Source organism: Rana temporaria, chromosome 3 (genome assembly GCF_905171775.1).
Source record: "Rana temporaria chromosome 3, aRanTem1.1, whole genome shotgun sequence".
NCBI classification, from domain to species: Eukaryota; Metazoa; Chordata; class Amphibia; order Anura; family Ranidae; genus Rana; species Rana temporaria.
The window spans coordinates 316,589,484-316,613,727 of record NC_053491.1 but is presented as its reverse complement, the minus strand read 5'-3'; the positions used below and the strand labels follow the sequence as shown (position 1 = coordinate 316,613,727).

Below are 24,244 nucleotides of genomic sequence, written 5' to 3'. Positions count from 1 at the left end.
GGTATGACTGATTCAAGATGCACAATAAGGAGGCAATTGAAGAAAGATGGTCTGCATGGACGAGTCGCCAGAAGAAAGTGATTACTACGCAAATGCCACAAAATATCCACTTACAATATGCCAAACAGCACAGACAAGTCTCAAACCTTCTGGTACAGATTAATTTGGAGTGATGAGACCAAAATAGCTTATTGGCCACAACCATAAACGCTTCATTTGGAGATGAGTCAACAAGGCCTTGTGATCGGAGGTGGATCACTGATGTTTTGGGGATGTGTGAGCTACAAAGGCACAGGAAATGTGGTCAAAAATTGATGGCAAGATGAATGCAGTATGTTATAAAAAAAATACTGGAGGAACATTTGCATTCATCAGACAATGATCCAAAACACAAGGCCAAGTCGACCTGTCATTGGCTACAGCAGAATAAAGTGAAGGTTCTGGAGTGGCCATCTCAGTCTCCTGACCTCAATATCATTGAATCACTCTGGGGAGATCTCAAACGTGCAGTTCATGCAAGACAGCCTAAGAATTTACAGGAACTGGAGTTTTTTTTTCCAAGAGGAATGGGCAGCTTTACCATCTGAGAAGATAAACAGCCTCATCCACAAATACCACAAAAGACTTCATTGGTGTTACAGGGGCAATACACGGTATTAAGAACTGGGGTATGTAAAACAGGGTAATTTGGATAGTTTCTATTGTCATTATGATTTTAAAAGAGTAAACACAGTTGATTAATAATAAATGGCTTCAGCCAAACACTAACCATGAGTGAAATAAAAGTTTTTGTGTTGTCATTCATATTCTCTGAAAAATGGGCAAGAAATCATAAATTCTGCCAGGGTATGTAAACTTATGAGGACAACTATATATATATATATATATATATATATATATATATATATATATATATATATATATATATATATATATTGTCATATATAATAATAATGTATATATCTTTAGAACCAATAGCAGAAGAGTTTGAAAAATAGTGCAAAATGAAAGAATGGAGATTAATACCAAAAGTAATAAACCGGCAGCTGTGAATACTGCCTATCATTTATTAAACAAATGCAAGTAAACTGTCAGCCCCTTAAAAAAAAATGAGCCTTCAGTGATATCCATCACCTATCTAATTATCTTCTTTCTCCGATTTTAGCAGCATCCCAATGTACAATTACTCATCATGTGCCACCTCAAGAGACAATCTATACTAGAAATCCTACAGGTCAGTACTTTAAAAAATGATTTATTTGTGTTGATTTGCTAAAGTAATTAAAACTGTTAACTTTTGAAAGAGTTTGAACCTATGAAAAAAGGTGAAGATATGTTCACCCAATCATAAGTTAATCATAAATTAACCTTGGAGTCTTTTCACAAAATGTAACATTGGGAAGTTAGAGTAAATACGTTAACAGTACTCAGCTGCATTACTAAGTTAATTGATTCACTGGCCACAGGATCCAATGTGCTTCACTGTTGGGACCTGTTGCCAGCATTATTGCATCTCAGGTTCTCTGTGAAATCCTCATAGCCTTACATAGGACCTACATGTGGCATAGGAATAGCACTAAGGCTGGCTACAAGTCCAGGCAATAGAGCTTACTAGGATATTCAAAAAGTAATACAGATGCAAAGGGCCATACAATTGAGTGTTTTAAACCCCTCCATCTTCCAACCCTTGATTGGTTTGTCAACAACATCAAGGTACTAAAACGAAATTAGAATTAACTTTTAGCCTCTTCAATAAACTATGCAACATAAAATTAAAATAGTACCATCATCCAGAATCTAGTTAGATAGCGAAAGGGCTCAGGGAACCCCAAGAACCCCCAAAAGGAAGGAGCGGGCAAGGAGGACTATTCCGGTACAGGGTAAGTAGATGAACTCAGAGAGGAGCAGATATATCAAAAATAGGTAAATTAATAATATAATATTAAAAAAATAAAAACATCAAAGTGTTTGATGTTTTCCTTTTTTTGATATTATATTAATAAATGTACCTATTTTTGATATATCTGCTCCTCTCTGAGTTAATCTACTTACCCTGTACCAGAATCTCTTGGGGTCTCTTGGGTTCTTGGGGTTCCCTGAGCCCTTTTGCTATCTAACTAGATTCTGGATCAGAGTATTTGTAATGAAAATGCATATCATAACATATATCAATTCAAAAGCCATACAAAAAAGCATATTATTTAAAGATACTCTAGAAATTGTAGAAATATATTTTTCATCATTACACAATAGTAACCAAACACTTTCTTTGCAAATGATATTACTGTATAAAAAAGGTTTGTTGTAAATATAAAGATTTATGAATTTTCATCTACATAAATAAATGTTTGGACATTTAAAGGCCCCGACAAGTCTGCTCATACAACTCTTATTTACATATTTTAACTCAGTCAAGGTTATTCTCTGTTTAATGAATTTAAAAACCAAATGTGTGTATCTCAAAGTAATAAAATGTCTTACCTGTTGGGTTCCTGCTTCTGCAATACTGTTTGCTACTATTGAATCACCTGTGTCTATAAGATTGTCTATGGGAACATTCTGGGCTGGTTTGAGATATGCAATTTCATTCTGCTTTGAGTCAAGAGTCACACACACATCATATGTGAATGGAAAAGGTAAACTTGTATCACTGATCTCAGAAGGACATCCCAGGGTGAACTGAGGGTACACATTCCTACCTACTGTTCCAAAGGTTGTGGAAATATTAGGTTTTCTACACTTATAAATGACCATAATTATCACTGTTATAATAAACAAAAGCGAAATCATAGCTATGGAAACAACAAGATAAAATGTCATATTAGATGAATCAGAATAACTTGGCTGGCGTTTCATCTCTGGTGCAATTTGCTGAAAATGATCAGCAACAACTATATTCAAGGTGACAGTAGATGACAGGGATGGAACTCCATTGTCCTTTACCATAACCACAATTTTTTGCCTAATAGAATCTGTATCTGGAAGGCTTCTTCCTACTTTGATTTCACCATTGTGTTGACCAATTATGAATAAGGTTGGATCAGGAATTTGCAGTAAGTGATAAGAAAGCCAGGCATTATGTCCAGAGTCAGCATCCACTGCTATTACTTTAGTCACTAGATAACCTTTCTCAGCAGAGTGAGGTATAAATTCAAATAATGCTGATTCCTCAGTGTCTGGTGATGGGTACAGAATTTTGGGAGTATTATCATTCTTATCAATGATACATATCCTTACTGTGACATTGCTGCTTTGTGGTGGTGATCCGGTGTCTTTAGCCATCGCCTGGAACTGAAACTCACGTAACTGTTCATAGTCAAATGATCTCTGAGCATAAATAATCCCAGTTACTGAATTTATGGAAACATATGATGATACAGGAATACCTTCTATGTTATCACTAATAATTGAGTAACTAATTTTAGCATTTTCATTGATGTCATAGTCTGATGCATGAAGACTATGTATTGAGGTGCCTTGTAGATTGTTTTCTTGGATACATACTAAATAACTTGCCTTCCCAAAAATTGGTGGGTTATCATTCACATCTAACACAGTCAAATGAATAGTTTTGTTGGTTGAAAGTTGAGGAGAACCATTATCAAATGCTCTAATCAAAATATAGTATTCTGATGTTCTTTCTCTGTCCAGATTTATTGAAGTTAAAAGTTTATAGTAACTGGAAGATGATAATATTAGCTTAAAGAACATGTTGTCAGAAATTTCGCATGTGACCTCACCATTCTCCCCACTATCCAAATCTTGAACACGAATTAATGCTATAACTGTATCGGGTTGAGCGTCTTCTGGAACTTTGGATGAAAGAGATGTGATCAACATTTCAGGAGCATTATCATTGATATCAGTAATCAGTATTGTTACTTTACAATGAGCAGCAAAGCCTCCACCGTCTTTGGCTTCCACTGTGATCTCGTAACTTTCAGTAACTTCGTAGTCCAGATTCCCAATCAAGGTGATGTCTCCATTTACAGAATCTATAGTAAATATTTGACGTGCATTTTCAGGAATATCACGAAATGAGTATGTAATTTGTGCATTAGAACCTTCATCTTCATCAACAGCATTTAACTGTAAAACAGGAAATCCCGCTGGAGCATTTTCTTTGATGCTTATTTGATAGGTGTTCTTCGTAAACTTTGGAAAGTTATCATTTACATCATGAACAATAATCTTAATAAGAGCATTCCCTGTCTTTGGAGGTTTTCCGCCATCCCAAGCAGTCAAAATCAGTTCATAAAGACCTTGTTTTTCTCTGTCCAGGGATTTTTCTAAAATAAGCTCCAGATCTGAAGCCACTCTTTCTTCTAGTGCAAAATAGTCATTGTTACTTATTGTATATTTTTGCACAGAATTATCTCCAAGGTCAGGATCCTGTGCACGGCCCAAACTAAGACGCACTCCAGGTAATGCAGATTCACTAATCACTATGTCAAAAACATTTTTTGAAAAACTAGGAGGATTGTCATTCACATCCTGTATTTCCACCTTAATTGTGTACAAATGTAAAGGATTTTCTATTACGGCTTCAAAGCTTATTATACAGGTCAGTTTTATCCCACATAGCATTTCTCTGTCTATTTTTTCTGCAATATATAACTCCCCATTTTCCAGATTAACATTAAAATATTGTATTTTGCCTTGTGTGATTACATGAAAATGTCTCTGTGATAATTCCTTTGCATTCAATCCCAAATCTTTTGCAATGTTTCCTACAGGAGATCCTTGTTTCAGTTCTTCAGGTAGGAAATAGTGAAGCTGAGCATAAATATGTTTAAATATAAAGAAATAGAGTATAAATACTACCTGCAATGATGGTATCATTTTATCTCTTTTAGCAGTCTTCTTTCTCAGGATTTAGAAACTTTACTGATGCCAAGAAAAGGACCTGATCCAACATTAATTCATTAGCAGTGGTAACATTTGTAACTAATATCCATCCTAATACCCATGCACAAGCAAAAGGTCCAGGAAAAGAGCAGGGTGAAAATTCTTCTGTGTCTACTCTTGCAGATCTGCACTGACACTGTATTTTAAATCAGGTGTCTTTTAAAAACTGTACACTGAAGTACAATCTTAGTCCAACAGTGCCACTTAGAGTAAGAATGTGGAACTGCACCAATATTCCTAATACATTACATTTCTTTATTTGCAATACCTCAATAACCACAGCTATATTATATGCCATTTTCCTTGTATTATGTTTCCAAAATGAACTAAGCAAATCAGATAATGAGTCCTTAAGTAAATTTAAATAACATTGCAGCTCAAAATTTGAACGAAATCAACCTGAACCATTATGTAGGAAATAAAGTTGCTACTTTCTACTAATGTATTTGTATCTACTAATGTATATTTATAACATCTATACAAAAAAGTACTGAATGAACTTAGGAAGTAAGCCTAAATATTGCTGTACATGACTAGCAAACAATAACCCCACTATACTCTCACTGTTAATTTGATAGAATATTTTGTAGATACAAACAGAACAAAATCATTTCATACTTAAAGGTTTTTATAGTTACAGAATTAAAATAAAAAAAATGTACAGTGGGTGGATATAAAAAAAAAAAAAATTGCCACGTACATTTTTTTGGGGGACTGTCTATAACAATAAGAATCACATACAGTTTGTATGTCTAAGTCTTTTCTGAGGTATCCTGCCGCTGTATGTTTAAAGAGGAATATATCATTTATGCCTCATAGCCTTTCTGTAATTCTACAAATCTGCACCAGTAAATTTCTGATGTATCACAGTATACAGCAAATATATATATATATATATATATATATATATATATATATATATATATAATGTATGTATTTATTGTTCTTTAACCACTTAAGCCCTGGACTATTTCGCTGGCCAAAGACCAGAGCACTTTTTGCCTTTCGGCACTGCGCCGCTTTAACTTACAATTGCACGGTTGTGCGACGTGGCTCCCAAAAAAAATTTACGGAATTTTTTCCCATACATAGAGCTTATAAACAAAAATAGAGTGACAATTTTGAAAAAAGGCAATATTTTTTACTTGTTGCTATAATAAATATCCCCAAAAAAATCTATAACATTTTTTTTTTTTCAATAGTTTAGGCCGATACGTATTCTTCTACATATTTTTGGTAAAGAAAATCGCAAAAGGGTAAATTGATTGGTTTGTGCAAAAGTTATAGCGTCTACAAAATAGGGGATAGTTTTATGGCATTTTTATTATTTATTTATTGTTTACTAGTAATGGCGGCGATCTGCAATTTTTATCATGACTGCAACTTTATGGCTGACACATCGGACACTTTTGAAAATTTTTTGGGACCATTGTCATTTTTACAGCGAACAGTGCTATAAATATGCACTGATTACTGTGGAAATGACACTTGCAGTGAAGGTGTTAACCACTAGGTGGCACTGAAGGGGTTAAGTGTGTCCTAGGGAGTGATTCAAACTGTTAGGGGGCATGGCTACGAGTGACAGGTCACTGGCTGCTGCTCCCGATGAGAGGGAACAGACGATCAGTGACAGTGTCGCTAGGCAGAACGGCCAGATGCTTGTTTACACTTGCCTCTCCCCGTTCTGCAGCTCTGTGACCTGTTTGCAGGACTCCGGGGGACATCAAGTCTGCAGGTCCCACAGGCATGGGCACGGGACCTGCGTAGGGGCGCAAGCGCACCCGCACGGCGGGAATTTTAAAGTGAAATATATATACGTTACTTTGCCCAGCCATGCCATTCTGCCAATGTAAATGTACATGGTCCTTAACCGGTTTAGTATCACTAAACGGCTCTTTTTGCACTCTTGATATCTCTTGATCTCCCTGAGAAAATCACACTTGGATGAATGATATCATCAGTGTGCTGCATGCAGAAGGAAAGCAGTTCCTTGGTCTCCCCTCCTCCATTCATCATTCACTAAGGCCCCATACACACGAGAGGATTTATCCGCAGATACGGTCCAGCGGACCGTATCCGCGGATAAATCCTCTCGAGGATTTCAGAAGATTTCTATGCGATTTCTATGCGATTTCACACCATCGCATTGAAATCCGCGCTGAAATCCTCTGGCGATGACGTGTCGCGCCGTCGCCGCTATTATGACGCGGCGACGGGCGCGACGCTGTCATATAAGGAATTCCACGCATGCGTCAAATCATTACGACGCGTGCGGGGAATCCCTTTGGACGGATGGATCCGGTGAGTCTGTACAGACGAGCGGATCCATCCTTTGGGATGGACTTCAGCAGATGGATTTGTTGAGCATGTCAGCAAATATTCATCTGCTGAAAATCCATCCCAGGGGAGATTTATCCGAGGATAAATATCCGCAGGAGTGTACACACCATAGAATCTACCTGCTGAAACCCATTTTATGGGATTTATCTGCGGATAGATTCTATGGTGTGTACGGGGCCTGAGACTATTGTAGCTTTGTAACTTACTAGCAGCTCACAAGCTGACAAGCAGGAAAAGAAAGATAGACTGTGAGAGATGTTTACATTACATTCTACAACATAAAGATTACTGCACAGGCAACAGGACTTACATTTGATTTTTTATGACTATAAGTAGATGCTGGCCCTAGACTGGTGACAAATGGAGAAAGAGGAATCCTACGAAGTCTTCTAAATGTTAGTAGTACAATGTCAGAAGTACAAAAAACATTATTTAGTATGCATGTCAAAAATATTGTGGTTAGCTTTAACGTATGTATATACACTGCAATGGCCGATTGTCTTTTTTTCTGTTGTGACAGCAATAAACCATACCAAAGAAATTAGACGTACGCCTGTCGGATCGATCCCTCATTCCGTCGTATCTTGTTTTGTGGATACAAAACAAAGATACGAAGCGGGAACTTTGTGGATCTGGCCCAGTACCTGCAGAGTGTTTGCATGATACTATGTTTATAAAGGATTCTGCTCTTTCTAATAAGAAGATGAGCACAACTTTTATGTCTCTGGCAAACTGGGTTATTTCACTAGGAAATATTACAAAATGAGCGGGAAGGTGTGTGCACATATTCTTATTAAGTCAGGTCTCTGCTTAACACAACAGCTGCTCAGCATATTTACATGATGTTAATGTTAACAATGTGTGTTAGTATTGTATATATAAAAATGATGTATCTGCGTACTACATGCATAGGCTCTGCTTTCTGATTTGCAGTGCAGTTTTGTTAAGAAGAAATTTATAAGTGAGAGCTCCAAAGAATGTACAGTGTCTTGAAAAATAAATTATACCCCTTGAAATTTTCCGCATTGTGTCATGTTACAACCAAAAACTTAAAAAAGTATTTTATTTGGATTTTATGTGATAGACCAACACAAAGTGCCACTGCTACATCATTGTGAAGTGGATGTAAAATGAAAAATGGTTTTCAAAATAAATATCTGAAAAGTGTGGCGTGCATTTGTATTCAGATCTCTTAACTCTGATACCCCTAACTAAAATCTAGGGAAACCAATTGCCACCAGGAGTCACCTACTTAGTCAATAAAGTTCACCTGTGTGTTATTTAATTTCAGTACAAATACAGCCCTCAGAGGTTTATTTCAAGCCACTGTAAACATACTGAAGATAATGCAATAATATTTCAAAATACATGTATTTATATGTATTTACATATATAGCACACATTAAGATGTTAATGGTCTTTGTGTGCTATAAAGAGATGTGGAGTTTGTTGTCAATCTGTTCAGGATGAAAATAAATATATAACATTTTAGTTACTGTATCCCCACACCCCACAAACTAGCAAAACATTTATGAAATAATGATGAAAATCTGCACAACATGGGCCAGTAATTACATTTTTTCACATTGTTGCATGACCAGTGCATCTTTCTGAAAAATATCAATTTTTTGTCTCTCCAAGACCACAGCCTTAGAATTCCGTTGGCCCAAATCTTTCTACAATATTGACATAATGATTGTATGTTGTAGGTAAGATTCATTGAAGTTAAAGACCAGTAATGTAATTGTTTTATGTGATGTCCAATGAAATCCATGTATATCAGTATAATGCTTAAAATAGGTCACCAAATGCAATGGAAGGCATAACAATAAACCCTAGTTTTGTTTACTTTGCATTTAATATATGTTTCCTTTATAAACTTGACCCTCTCACTCAAAATTAGTAAAACCTTTTAGCAAAGGTTAGTACTAATCCCTATATTGATCAATCTTTCACAGTTGTATGCCTATGTAACACAGTACCCTTGCTTTTTCACTCTCTATCCTTGCCCTATACTCTGGCTCTCTCCTTTTTGCAACTCTCCCTCCACACATTCTCCTTCTTCTGGGTCACCTACATTACTATCACATGGGTATCCATAGTTCAGCAGATAATATTTTTCATGAATGATTTATTTGGCTTCTTATTCTTACTTCCCACATGAACCAAGGAATCCTACAATAGCATGCTAATCTTGTTGTAAGATGCCCTGTCCCTTCTATATGGTCTCCACAGGTATTTATATGGCTTGCTGGATTTTGTGTCTATTGTTCTTATGCAGAAAGCTGTACCTATTCTGTTCTTATGAAAAAAATAAAATATATATAACATTACAAGAAAAACTTGGACTGACGTGCTAGAAACAAAGGACAGAGATACTGTATAAATAGTGTAATTTTATTCAACTGTTATTAGACTATAACTTAAATAAAAGTATTCAGACATGGTAGCTTATTACAGACAACATCCCATATCTCACTGATAATAGACTGGCAGTGAAGCTTATGGGAGGAGCTGCTTAAAATCACACCCCTCAAGCTTGAGGTATGTTTGTCTACATGGGGTAGCTAACATGGAAAAGAAGCCCCTATCAATCATCCCTCCTAGATCTGCCATGCTAAAGGGCATTGTAATCACATGATTTGCAGGGGGCAACAGTGTGGACATGTCAGTCTAGGTGCTGCAGTCACCCCTAAAGCTGATAAAAAGTGTCACATGCAGTGAATTAAAGGAAGTGAATAGCTTCCTTTGAGTACAATGGCATAGAATGCACAATGGCACTGCTGCAACCAGAGAATTGACTGCTATTGGGTTGCCACCAACAGATAGTTGGTGAAGTGAAGAGAAATGGCAGGATCGAACAGCTATTTAAAAATGTAGGGACATGCACAAATTAAAGCTGCTGCTATAAGGTAAATACCTATTTTTACATTTAAATATACAATGATTTGTTTTTAGTTTAATGACCCTCTTTAAATCTTTTGAAAGGCAAGAATTAACAGATGTTCAGTCTCAAAACATGAAACAAAGCAAAATTGTAAAACCATTACATTAAATGCACAATAATGAAGTTTACAAATATCAATTAGTAAATTTGTTTTACCTGGATGACAGAAGCTGCTGTAAGACTGTCCTTTGGAGGTTCAGTCTTCACTGTTAAATCATCAGTATCAATGAGGTTGTCTGTAGGAACATTCTGTACTGGCTTCAGATAAGCAATTTCATTCTGCTTTGAGTCAAGAGTCACACACACATCGTATGAAAAAGGGAAGGGTAAACTTGCATCACTGATCTCAGAGGGACATCCCAGTGTGAACTGAGGATACACATTTCTATTAAAAGTTTGAAAAGATGTTGGAGTGCTAGATTTTTTGCACTTAAAAATGACTGTTAGAATCACTGTAACCATAAATAGAAAGGAGATAGTACCTATTGAGACTATTAAGTAGAAAGTTGTATTTGAAGACGTTTCAGTACTACTAGGGTGTCGTCTTATTTCGGGTACAACTTGTTGAAAATTTTCTGCAACCACCAAGCTCAGTGTAACTGTGGATGACAATGAAGGTTGTCCATTGTCCTTTACTAAAACCACAATCTTTTGGCTTAAAGAATCCATGTCTTTAAGGTCTCTTCCTATTTTTATTTCCCCTGTCCGTTGACTTATTATAAATAAGGATGGGTCAGCTGCCTGTAAAAAATGATAAGATAGCCATGCATTGTGTCCAGAGTCATTATCAACTGCAATCACTTTGGTCACTAGATACCCTTTCTCAGCAGAATGAGGAATAAACTCAAACACTGATTCTCCAGTGTCTTGTGATGGGTAGAGAATCTTGGGAGCATTATCATTTTTATCAATAATACAAATCTTCACAGCAGCATTACTGCTAAGAGAAGGAGACCCGTTATCTTTAGCCATTACTTGAAACTCAAACTCCCGTAGCTGTTCATAGTCAAAAGATCTCTGGGCATAAAGAATCCCAGTCACTGAGTTTATTGATATGTAGGAAGATACTGGAATGTCATCTATGTTACCAATGAGAATGGAATAACTAATTTTAGAATTTTCATTAATATCATGATCTAAAGCATGAATTCGATATATTGAAGTTCCTTGCGGGTTATTTTCCTGAACATAAACAATATAATTTGTTTGATCAAATATGGGCATATTATCATTCACGTCAGACACACATAGCTGAAAGGTTATGTTGGTGGATAACTGAGGAGATCCATTATCCAGAGCTTTAATCGTTATGTTATAGTGAGATGTTTTCTCTCTGTCAATGTTTTCTGTTGTCACCAATTTATAGTAACTAGCAGATGATAATATTAATTTAAAGGGTAACGTGTCAGATATTTCACAAACAACTTCTCCATTCTCACCAGTGTCCAAGTCGTGAACATTAATTAATGCTATAATTGTATCTGGTGGAGAGTCCTCTGGAACTGTAGCTGAGACAGATGTGATAGTTATTTCAGGAGCGTTGTCATTGGTATCTGTAATTTGAATTGATATTTTGCATTGAGTGGCAAGTCCACCACCATCTTTAGCTTCTATAATCATCTTATATTCTTCTGTTACCTCAAAGTCAATATCTCGTATTACTTTTATGCTTCCGTTTTTTGAATCTATTGTAAAAGTGCTGTGAGCATTTTCAGGAACATTGCTGAAGGAATACGTAATTTCTGCATTGGATGCCTCATCTTTATCAGTTGCATTTAGCTGCAGAACAACAAAACCAATTGGGACATTTTCCTTCAAATAAATTTCATAGGCGTCTTTATCAAATTTTGGAAAGTTATCATTTACATCAAGGACTTTGACATTAATGTAAGCAGTGCCTGTTTTAGAAGGCTGACCTCCATCTGAAGCAGTTAAAGTTAATCTATACATACTTTGTTTTTCTCTATCCAAAGACTTTTCCAAAATGAGCTCTGGATATTTCATTCCATCAGAAGCAGTCATTTCTCCAAGTGAAAAGTATACGTTTTCATCAATTGTATATTTCTGCACAGAATTAGAACCAATATCAGGATCCTGTGCAGGTCCCAAAGAAAGGCGTACTCCAGGTAGAGCAGATTCACTGATTGCTATGTCAAAAACATCCTTTGAGAAACTTGGTGCATTGTCATTTACATCCTGAATTTCCACTTTCACTGTATACAAGTGTAAAGGATTTTCAATCACAGCTTCAAAGCTTATGAAACAGTTTAGTTTTGTTCCACATAGCCCTTCTCTGTCAATTCTATCCATAACATACAAGTCTCCATTTTCTGAATTAACAAAAAAATGTTGTGTTTTGCCTCTTAAGACAATGTGAAAATTCCGTAGTGACAATTCCTTTGCATTTAACCCTAGATCCTTTGCTATATTTCCTATAGTAGATCCCTTCTTCAATTCTTCAGGTACCGAATAATGGAGCTGAGCAAAAATATTCTTAAATGCAAAATAAATAAAACAATAAAGTACCTGCCTTGTCATTGTCTTTCTTCCTCCATAGTACTGCATGGTTGGCTATTTTCTTAAAGTCTCCTTCATGCATCCAAATGTAAATGTTAGTCTAAACAGTTTTTCATCCTCATTTTCAGCTGAATTATCCAATATACAAGAGAACACTCAGAAATGTAATATGTTATGGTACACTGCAGTCTTGATCAGTGAAACTGCACTAAGAATCCAAGACTATTGAAATTTTAGATGGAATAAAAATCTTTGCAGTGCAATAGTGGCGCTCAGAGTCTCTACTTGGAACTGCAGGTTCAACGCTAAATACAGAACCACCAAAATACTTACTAAGTAATGGGAAATATAAATAAATACATATGCTTTAATTAAAAAAACATATTCAGAAACTATCAAAATATTATTTAACTTTTACAATAAATTATAAATTAAAGTAGTTGCACAGCAATGCAAAACCCATACAACAAATCCTGGTAATAAACAATGGGAAGTTTCAAAGTTTATCTGAGATAAGTTAGATGAGCTATAACCTTTATAAACAGGAGTTTTGTACTATAAAAATATTATTTTAATAAACAAACATATCATCACTATGAAGAATTTGTGCCTTAATGTATATTAGCAAAAGTTATATGTATAATAAGTGTTTTTAAATTTTTTTAATTGTTAGTAATTGATGATAAGTGCTTAAAAACAAATCAAGCACAAAATTCTAAACTGTTTAATTTATTTTCATTTACAGTCTTTTGCCAGGACTCAAATATAACTAAATCATATTTAATTCTTTGAATCTCTACTGTATAACTGATTTGATAAAGTGTAATGCCCTGTACACACGACTGATTTTCCTGACATGACAAAACCCGATGTTTTTCCGGACGTGATTCCTCTCAAGCCTGCCTTGCATACACACGTTCAGTCAAAAAAACACTCGACCAAAGCGCGGTGTTGTCCAACACATAAGACGGCACTATAAAGGGGACATTCCATTCAAATGGCACCGTCATTTGAGCTACTTTTGCTGATCCTCGTGTTAGTAAAAGTTTGGTGAGAGATGATTTGCGCTTTTCAGCCTAGTGCTTTTCAGTCTGTTACAGTGTGACGGATGTGCTATCTCCATTACAAACGCTAGTTTTACCAGAACGAGCGCTCCCATCTCATACTTGATTCTGAGCATGCATGTTTTTTTTCCCCCTCAGAAAAGCATACACACGAGCAGTTTTTGCAAATAGAAAAAAAAAAGACGGTAAAAAATAGAGCAGGTTAAAATTATTTTTCATCCGGAAAACTGCTATGGAGCATACACACAGCCAGTTTTCCCGACCAATCTAAAAAATGGCAGTTTTCTCGTCGAGAAAACCGGTCGTGTGTACAAGCCATTAGCCTGTAAAGGCTCTCTTATCTTCCTAAATGTTATGCTGATACTGAAGTCATCACAAAATCCTGCTGCATGAGAGAACCCTAAAGACCTTATCAATTGACACATGTATTTGTTACTGGTAATCTAGACATTGTGTTAGTTATCATACCTGAGCTCAGACAGGTGATAGTAGCTTCTTGTTGCTGCATTACAGCCAGACACTGGGCTGACACATCTACTCTGACAGGATAGTATAAAATGTAACATGACCACACACACCTATCCTTGACAGTGTCATAACCAAAGCAAAATCTCAAAGGGGTGCCCCTGGCAATCTCTCTTTCTTCCTCTCCCCTGGCAATGTCAACTGAGAAAATTCTGCAAACTATCATATCATAAAGTATGCCTAAAAACAAGCACAGGTAAGCTAGAGGGATTTCAGCATAGACAGAATACTACCAGTGCTGTGGATAAAAGTTGTCAAGGAAAAAGGGACAGCGTTGCAGAGAATTACCTTTTCACCATAATTTATTGTCTAACTGCTCTGTACTGAGTAACTTTTCTTTTTTCAACAAGCATTATCCGATCGTCTGTGGAACTCCATCGAACAAAAATCCACACATGCTCAGAATAAAGTCGACGCATGCTCGGAAGCATTGAACTTATTTTTTTCGGCTCATTGTAGTGTTGTACGTCACCGCATTTTAGCACAGTCGGATTTTTGACTGATAGTGTATAGGCAAGACTCATGAAAGTCAGCTTCATCGGATATCCAACGAAAAAATCCATTGGATTAGATTCCATCAGATATCCGATCATGTGTACAGGGCTTTAGAGTCTGCATCAACATCAACCTCTCTGTAGTCACCTTAATACAATTTTCTATGCTACCTGTTCTGTTAACTTACAACTGATTATTTTATTCTGCGAACCTGATATCTTCACCTGGTATGGGGCAGAATTCATTTTGTATCTTTTCACACAGACTGTCTCTCTACCATCAGAGGACAATTGATTTCAAAGAATCTTAAAATGGCTACTACAATTAATCTCTAAGGGCGAGCTACTGAAGAGAGAGACACATTTGTCGGCCTACACAGTAAATTACATCAGAGAGAGGAACATTCTCTCTGAGAGATCACCTTCCAGCAAGACAACGACCCTAAACATACAGCCAGAGCTACAATGGAATGGTTTAGATCAAAGAATATTCATGTGTTAGAATGGTCCATTCAAAGTCCAGACCTAAATCCAATTGAGAATATGTGGCAATACTTGAAAATCGCTGTTCACAGACACTCTCCATCCAATCTGACAAAACTTGAGCTATTCTGTGAAGAAGAATGGGCAACAATGTCACTCTCTAGATGTGCAAAGCTGGTAGAGACATACCCAAAAAGACTTGCAGCTGTAATTGCAGTGAAAAATGGTTCTACAAAGTATCAACTATTGGAAAGTTATTATTTACATCAAGAATGTTAACATTAATGCAGGCAGTGTCTGTTTTAGAAGGCTGACTTACATCTAAAGCAATGTTACGTTAATATTTAGACATTTTGTAAATTCATTTAAATGTCAGAATTACCCAATATAGAAAAGAACAGTAGTAATCCAATTTCAGAGCCTATAAAAAGTATTTACCCCTTGGATATTTTCATTTCTTTTACTTAAATGTCAATTTGAAAAGAGATCACTCATGTGGAGTCAAGGGGTTTCAGGTGATTGCAGTATGAATACACATGTATATGGAAGGTCTAGGTTCAGGCGAGTAAGTATCATGGCATAACGTACAATACTGCAATATTAACAATGTCCATTACATACTGATTATCTATATCTTAATTCTAATTATTTGTCATTACATTTCCCCATGTAAACTGTCAGTAGCAGTTGCAGACTTGGGGAAAAAAACATACTTTAACCACTGGAAATCCAGTACCATAAGCAGTATCCCCAAGCTAGACTTTGGGATCGCATCGCGGTATCCAGGCGAAGATTACTTACCTTGTACCCTGGATCCTGCGATGTCTCCCCACTGTGTAAGCGAGCCGTCTCCTCGCTCGATTCACACAGTGCCCGAGCTCCGTTCCCTGCGACATTACGATGCACGGGGGCGGAGATCAGCGCCAAATTCAAAAAAATAAAAACACAGTAGATATACAGTATACTGTAATCTTACAGATTACAGTACTGTATGAAATAAATACACAAACCTTTGTCTCTAGTGATCCGCCCAGTGTCCTACATGCACTTTTATATAATTAAGACTGTTCTTTCTGCCTGGAAACTGGAGATTGTCCATAGCAACCAAAAAGTGTCCCTGTATGTCAAAAGTGGTTTTAGACCAGCTAAAAAACATCGATAATAAATTAGAATCACTTGCAGAATTGAGCGATAGCGATTTGTGGGGAAATTTGTCATCAACCACTGAAAGTAATAATTTGTATTATTATTATATTATTATTTGTTATAATTATTTATATTTATTATTTTATAATTTATGATTTTGTGTTTCAAACTTTATCATACCTATTAGACTCTTGTTTGGACATATTTAAGTGAGTTTTTCCTAAGAATTGCAGGCCTACAATATAAAACGCCAAATTTCCATGCAAAATAATGGTACCGCTTTCAGCACCTAAAATCTGAAAGAATCATACCACCATGGAGGTTAATTCTCTATAATATTGTCCTAGCATGGTTTTACTGTTACAGTACATCCTTAGACTGATTTGTGTTCTTATCCTACAGCATAGAATAATTGTTTCAATTAAGTGTTCTGGATAAATAAAACAAACAGCTCCTCGCACTTTACATATGTCCTCTGGAGGCTATTCTACATTGGTATTGAATTTGTAGCATCTAAGTAAATCTAGATACAGTTGTCAACTCTAATTTATACCTAAAAACAACACTTTTCTTCACCAGTTATTCTTCCAGCTTAAAAAGAACCTGTCATTACCAACAGAAAGACACTGATCAAACTGGGCAAAAGTTGAAGGCACGAATGTAGCCTGAGAATCCAGGGGCTCCTTTTTCGTCAGTCATGAGGCAAATTCATGGTTATATGTTTGTTATGTTTTGTGAGGTATTTTCTATGATATTAATTTATTTGCTAAAATAAGGATAATTGGGAAATATAATGAGGCCCTGGATTGCATTTTACATTATAGCCCAGAAGCATTTTGCTACCCTTGGGTATGTAACGGTTTTGCACTGCCATTTCTGACAGGTAGATAGTAAAAATAAGTCAATGATTTCACATAAACCAGAACCTTTCTTTCAGAATGTGATGATGGATGTTTATTATCCATCCAATTTTTTTAATACAACTTTAGAACATATATTGTGACACATCTTAAAATATGGCATTTCCTGATAAAGAAATGTAATAACAAAAAGTTGTTTGAAGTTGAGCTGCTAAACACATAAAAATGTTACCAAATTAAAAAAGCTACATAAAATATTAGGCACGAGAGTGGAGGAGCTGAACAGGATTGAATATTTAGTATTATCAGCTCTAAACACAAACCCTACTCTAAAAACTGGATCCCTTGGAACATTCATTTTTAGACAAGGGTAAGGACATTTTCGGATCTAGTGCCCAGTAATCCAATCTTTTCTGCCCTCCTCCTTCGAGCGAACCCTCCATTCCTTACTTTCCTTCCCTCTCTTTTTTTATTCCTCCTCTGTTCAGTCCATCCCCTCCCCTAAGTTAGTCAGAGAGGCAGGATTGCATGATATATGGTGAGTTCGTCATTCTGGAGATCAGCAGTTATCATGCTATTCTCACTCTCACTCATCACTTTCATATATAGACCTAGCTCTGACAAATGTATTTCCCTATATCACAAATGCATCCTATGCTCTGAAATGTCTTTCTGATTGTTCTTGCCTTACTGTTCATTTGGAATTTTGTGCTGACACTCAGGTTCCTTAATGGAGGGTGAATCCATCCTCACTGAAATTGTTTCACTCCCCTAAAAGTGAAAAAGCTGACCCAATGTTGGTTTGGGACACATTGAACATTTTTTTATGTGGCCTTCTTCTCTGAAGTAAAAAAAAATCACTAGAGAGTGAGAAACATCTCTAATATGTAAGGTTACTATAGATGAGAAATATATAATACATATCTCTCCCACCTCATCCAAGCTAAATGATATGATAGACAGGTAGCCTATAACAATCTTCCCTTACTAAAGCAGAACATAATACATTTTTCCTGAAACAACACTACTTTCAAGAAGGTAAGAGTAGCAGCAATTATCACCACTTTAGGAAGAGTGACCACTCATTCCCCAAAAATCCTGGATATTTTTAGGGCTTGTGCTCCTTTGGAGACTTCAGGGGACTTTGTAGGGGTCGCAAAGATGACAAACTGGTGTTATATGAAGATGACACTTTCTTGTTCCTAGGCAATACACAAAACTCATTGATCTCTGTTTCTAATTACAAACTAAGGTTCCTTCTCAGGACTTATCATTAACTGGAGTACGTTCATCCTACTCCCAGTTTACTTCTTAGCACATCCCCTCACCCTTGTGCCTAATACATACAGGTTAGTGATAGGTTTAAGTATTTAAGCATATATGTAACCTTATTATGATATGCAGGTTTTACAACATATATATACTTAACTTCACAATTTCCCCATGTGGATATTAGGTTCATAGTTTAATAAGGTATATTCCTTATTCAGGGACCTTATTTGGAAGAAAGGTCAGGAAGTCACTCAGATCATTACAGACCATTACAGCTTCCCAAAGATATGGGTGGTTTAGCAGTTTCTCACCCTTGGTATTATCTTGCTGCACAAATGCAACATCTGCTGGGTTATGACATTTAAAATAACAACTCCATTCAGACCATTTTACTTGCCTGTACCCCTCATACTACTGTAACTAAAGTTTTAGAGGCAAAGTCATTGCTATCTAGCCCTAGGTGTCTCATGTTATTCCTCATGTTAATCCTCATGTTCAAAGTTTGGGAAAAATTGTGCTCTCTACTGAATTATGAAGGTTTTACCACTTTTATGCCCTGTAAACACGATCGGAATATCTGATGGTATAAAATTCGATGGAATTTTCCGTCGGAAATTCCATTCAAGCTGTCTTGCATACAAACTGTCAGACCAAATTCCGACCGTCCAAAACGCAGTGAAGTAAAACACTACGACGAGCGGAGAAAAATGAAGTTCAATGCTTCCGAGCATGTGTCAACTTGATTCTGAGCATGCGTGTTTTTTTTCTCCGTTGGAGCTCCACACAGACGATCGGAATTTCCGATAGGATTTTTTTCCATCGGAAAAAAATAAAACATGTTCTATTTCTAAACTCCGACGGAAAAAAGTCAGATGGGGCCCACACACGGTCGGAATATCCGATGAAAAAATTCTGTTGTGTACAAGGCATTACTTCCATTTGGGACAATCACTATCTTTCAGAGCTTCTGAATTTAAAAACTTTAACTCCTGGAAGGAGTTATCTTAAGACACTCATTTATACATCGGTTCTAAAGTTAAATTCTTTCAGGACCTTAGAGAGCAGTTTTTTTTTATTCCATAATAAATTCTTTCAATAGCTAAAGTTATGACATACTTAACTATGGCTATTTGGCCAGATAGCTCAGACCATCTCCAAAAAAGGCCTGATTTCTACTTTTTATAACTCCATTGGCTTTTAGGTATCTTCCATGTAAACAGAAAAAGGAGGAAAACCTGAGATTTACCAGGGTAACAATGAACATGCATACTGGGAGAAATCTGTTTGGCATCCCTGTTATCTTCTCTAAAGCTTACCCAACTTTTTAAATTACACATGATATAATGCATGCCACAAAGTCAACATGGTCATTGGCCAGACTCTGCCTGTGCCAGATGTGGGAAGTCTCCAGGGAGTCTCATTCATATGCTCTTTTCGCTACTAGTCAGACATGTTAACAACCGAAAATACCATATTTTACATTGCTTTCCACATGGACCTCAAACTATGATTGCTTTGTCTTATGAATATAGAACTGATTTCACCCACAGTAAAGAAATCCAAGCGCAGAATCCTATTTTTGCCCCTAAACGTACAGTACAGCACAAAGGTAGACTGCTCCCACTGTTCCAGACCATGCTACATAGATTAAGATGGTCAATAATACTCTAATGTGTATGAAATGGACATATACTGTACATATAGGGAGATTGGCTGAGTACCCTAGCTTGCCTCCCCACTCATTGATAACAGACTGCTTACTCTCCTAAGATTAATTCTCACTTTTTTTTCTCACCCTTTAGACTTCTCAAGAGGATCTGCACTAGATAAGTAAGTCTGACTCCAAACTCCATTCAAGGCTACTGTGATCAAGCTGGGGTCTTAGAATGTTCCATGATTAGCCCCCTTCTTTTCTCTGCTTCAATTACTCATTGTTACAAAGTGAATGCATTATAATATTAACAGGGCTAAAAATTTCAAGTCCTGAGCCACTAGCCAGGTCTTAAGGAGTTACTAGCCACTAGTTGCACCACCCAACCCCTCCCATGCCCCACCCCTAAGTCCGCCCCTTGTCAATTATCTCATGAAATGACAAATGTTTTAAGCAGAATTAAGTTCCAAAAATAAATATTATTAACAACAACGTTAACAATATTAACTTAAAACATATCAGTACCCATCAGTGCAGCCTCTCTGTGCCCATCAAATGCAGTTTTATGGTGCCCATGAATGCAGTCTCACTGTGCCCATGAACGCAGCCTCACTGTGCCCATGAACGCAGACTCACTGTGCCCATAAATTCAGCCTCACTGTGCCCCATCAAATGCAGCCTCACTGTGCCCCATCAAATGCAGCTTCACTGTACCCATGAATGCAGCCTCACTGTGCCCATGAACGCAGCCTCAATGTGCCCCATCAAATGCAGCCTCACTGTGCCCCATCAAATGCAGCTTCACTGTGCCCCATCAAATGCAGCATCACCGTGCCCCATGAAATGCAGCATCACCGTGCCCCATCAAATGCAGCATCGCAGTGCGCCATCAATTGCAGCGTCACCATGCCCCATCAATTGCAGCGTCAACGTTGCCCCTTTAAATGCAACGTCACCGTGGCCCATCAATTGCAGCGTCATTGTGCCCCATCAAATGCAGCGTTATAGTGCCCCATCAAATGCAGCTTTACAATGTACCATTAAATGCAGCATCACCGTGCCCTATGAATTGCAGCGCCACATGCCCCATAAATTGCAGCATCACCGCGCCCCATCAAATGCAGCGTCACCATGCCCTATAAATTGCAGCGTCACCGTGCCCCATCAAATGCAACTTCACCATGCCCCATCAAATGCAACTTCAACGTGCCCTATCAATTGCAGTGTCGCAGTGCCCCATCAAATGCAGCATCGCCGTGCCCCATCAATTGCAGTGTCGCAGTGCCCCATCAATTGCAGCGTCACCGTGCCCCATGAATTGCAACATCTCCATACCCCGTGAATTACAGCATCACCGTGACCCATGAAATGCAACTTTACCGTGCCCCATCAATTGCAGCGTCGCAGTGCCCCATCAAATGCAGCATGACCGTGGCCCATTAAATGCAGTTTCACTGTGCCCCATCAAATGCAGCGTCACCTTGCCCAATCACTCCAGACTCACCATTGCCTTCATGCGCCTGGTTCACACACACACAGCGGGAATATCCCACTGTGTGTTACGGAGCTGGGTCTGTGTTCGGTGGCTCCGTGTAACAAGATCCTGCCCCCCCTAGATCGGCTCATGTGATAGGCGGATCACTGAATCAATCTACTATCACACGAGCCGGTCTAGGAGGGTGGGATCTTGTTACACGGAGCCACCAAATACAGACCCAGCTCCGTAACACACAGTGGGAGATGTTTGCTGTGTGCGTGTGAGGAGGAGACAGCTGCAGCTTCTGTCCAGCCATGCCGCTCTGTGTCCTCCGGCTGACAGTTTCCTTGCTGATCGATTCAGCCAGGAAACTGTCAGCCTGCTCTGTCCCTGTACCTCACTCGTCCTGTACTAAATTCCACTCGCAAAATGCGAGCAGGCGAGTGGAATTTTTGAGGGCTGATATTAATATGTAACTACAAGTGTCCAATATGTTACAAATGGCAGGCGAAGGCACATATGTGTTACCATGCAGACATTTTTGCTTTTTTTCTGCTAACAAGTTTCAGTTTTTTTTCTTTTTCTGTTTGTTTTGGGTTGGGGGAGAGGGAGGTGGAGTGGCAAAAATTTTGGTTTTCTCTGTAAACCTTCAAAAAAAGTTGTTTTATAAAAAAAAAAGTATGCAACCATCAATAGAAATAGAGAAAAACTATTAGTGCTCTACCACACTGCTGAAACAATACATATTGGGATATGTAAAAATACTCAAACCAAGGCCTCAAAAAATAAAAATACAGTAATGAAAAAAGCAGGTAAACCCACTTGAAAAGTATTGGGTCACTATATATGCAGCAGTAAAGCCTATTCACATATGGCTTTAGCTAAAATTCAAACAGGTAGTCCTATACACTACACATGAACCACTACTACTGCCACTAACTGCAGCCACATAGAGATGAGTCCCTGAAATATGCAATGATAAAAGCAAAGAGACAGAGCGCAAAATGGCCCATACTGCAGAAAGTACAGTAATACAAATGTAAAAGACTGAGGTATGTACACACAATGATAAAATGTGTGGCGCATGAAAGTGTAGTCCAGAGCAGTCAGTCTCCTGTTGAGGCCCCAAGCTGAAGGTGGGGAGGTAATTTCCAAAACACATTCCCATTACACAAGTCTTGTGTATGATGTCACTTGTGAGTGATGTCATGTGAGCAGTACATCACTGGACTAAGCTCAGGCGTTGTTCACTTCGCAGAGAGGATTCCTTGCATCAGAGTTGTTTAGCTTCTGTAGCTGTCATTCGCAGCAAGGGCCTGGAGTCCCTCCAGGAATGAGACTGTCTGCTTTGGACTCTGCTTTCATGTGCCATGCATTTTCCCACTGTGGCAGTATACCTTGGTGTTTTTTTTTTAAAACTTACATTTTTTTTACTTACTGCAGTGTGGACTCTTTTGCGCTGTGTCTACTGCTGTGGTCTCTTTTTAGAAAACTCATAATACTTTGTAAAACCAGTGTCATGGATGCAACCTATATTAAATGCTTATTTATAAAATACTTATAGGTAGATTCACGTACAGTGGAATAAAGTTACGGCGGCGTAGCTTAGTGTGTTTAGGCTACGCCGCCGTAAATTAGCTAGGCTAGTAGTGATTCTCAATCTACTTACCTGCTAATATACGATGGCGTAGCCTAAAGCGGGCGGGCGTAAGGGCGCCTAATTCAAATGGGTTGGAGGGGGCGTGTTTAATGGTAATGAGGCTTGACCTCACGTTTTTGACGTTTTTTAAACTGCACATGCGTCAGGCGACTACATTTTCCAGTGCGCATTGCGGTTAAGTACGCCGTACGGGCCTATTGATTTCGACGTGGACGTAAACGACGTAACTCCCGATTCGCGGACGACTTACACAAACGACGTAAAAAATCCGAACCTCGCGGCGGAATAACCTCAGAGGTGGAATAACTGTAGGCCACTTAAGGCCTTACGGAAACGACGTAATTCGACTGCGGCGGCCGGGCGTACGTTCGTGAATCGGCGTACAAGCTCATTTACATAATCTACACCGGCCGCAATGGAAGCCCCACCTAGCGGCCATCCGAAAAATTGCAATCTAAATTAGGACGGCGCAAGCCAGCCTATCTTAGATATGTTTAAGCGTATCTCTGTTTGAGCATACGCTTAAACATACGGCGGCGTAGATTCGGAGTTAGGTCGGCTTATCTACTGATAAGCCGGCCTAACTCTTTCTGAATCTACCTATTAGTATATAGAAAAAAAATTTAAAACGCAAAATGTATTTCAATGATTGATTTAATTAGCCAGGAAATGATGTAGAAGAGATGTATCCTAGCCACTTCCAGTTTCTCTCTGCAGGTAAAGTTTTTCTTTTTTTGTAAAATAATTAGTCTGGTGAAGGCAGACAGAGATATGTAAAGTGGGGTTAAATCCTAGGAAGCTCACAAGACTTAGCACAAAAAGCAGAGAATGTGACATTCAACAAATATTGACTGCATGTGAATCAATCACTGTAAATTAAAAAAAACATTCACCAGGAAG

At 37.8% G+C, this 24,244-nt stretch overlaps 1 protein-coding gene across 14 annotated transcripts in view; it reads right to left on the bottom strand.

The window, feature by feature from the left end:
* LOC120932487 (protocadherin gamma-C5-like) overlaps positions 1 to 24,244 on the bottom strand; it is a 721,441-nt gene that overhangs the window by 479,717 nt on the left and 217,480 nt on the right. Inside the window, exon 1 of one of the 14 annotated variants that reach the window (XM_040344920.1) lies at positions 10,352 to 12,877. The exons of 12 other annotated variants lie outside the window; for them this stretch is intronic. In XM_040344920.1, the coding sequence (XP_040200854.1) occupies positions 10,352 to 12,760 (2,409 nt within the window). In that variant the 5' untranslated portion in view covers positions 12,761 to 12,877. Of the gene's footprint in view, positions 1 to 2,481; positions 5,014 to 10,351; positions 12,878 to 24,244 lie in introns of those variants that run through there. One more of the 14 variants, XM_040344933.1, reaches the window with a different exon arrangement.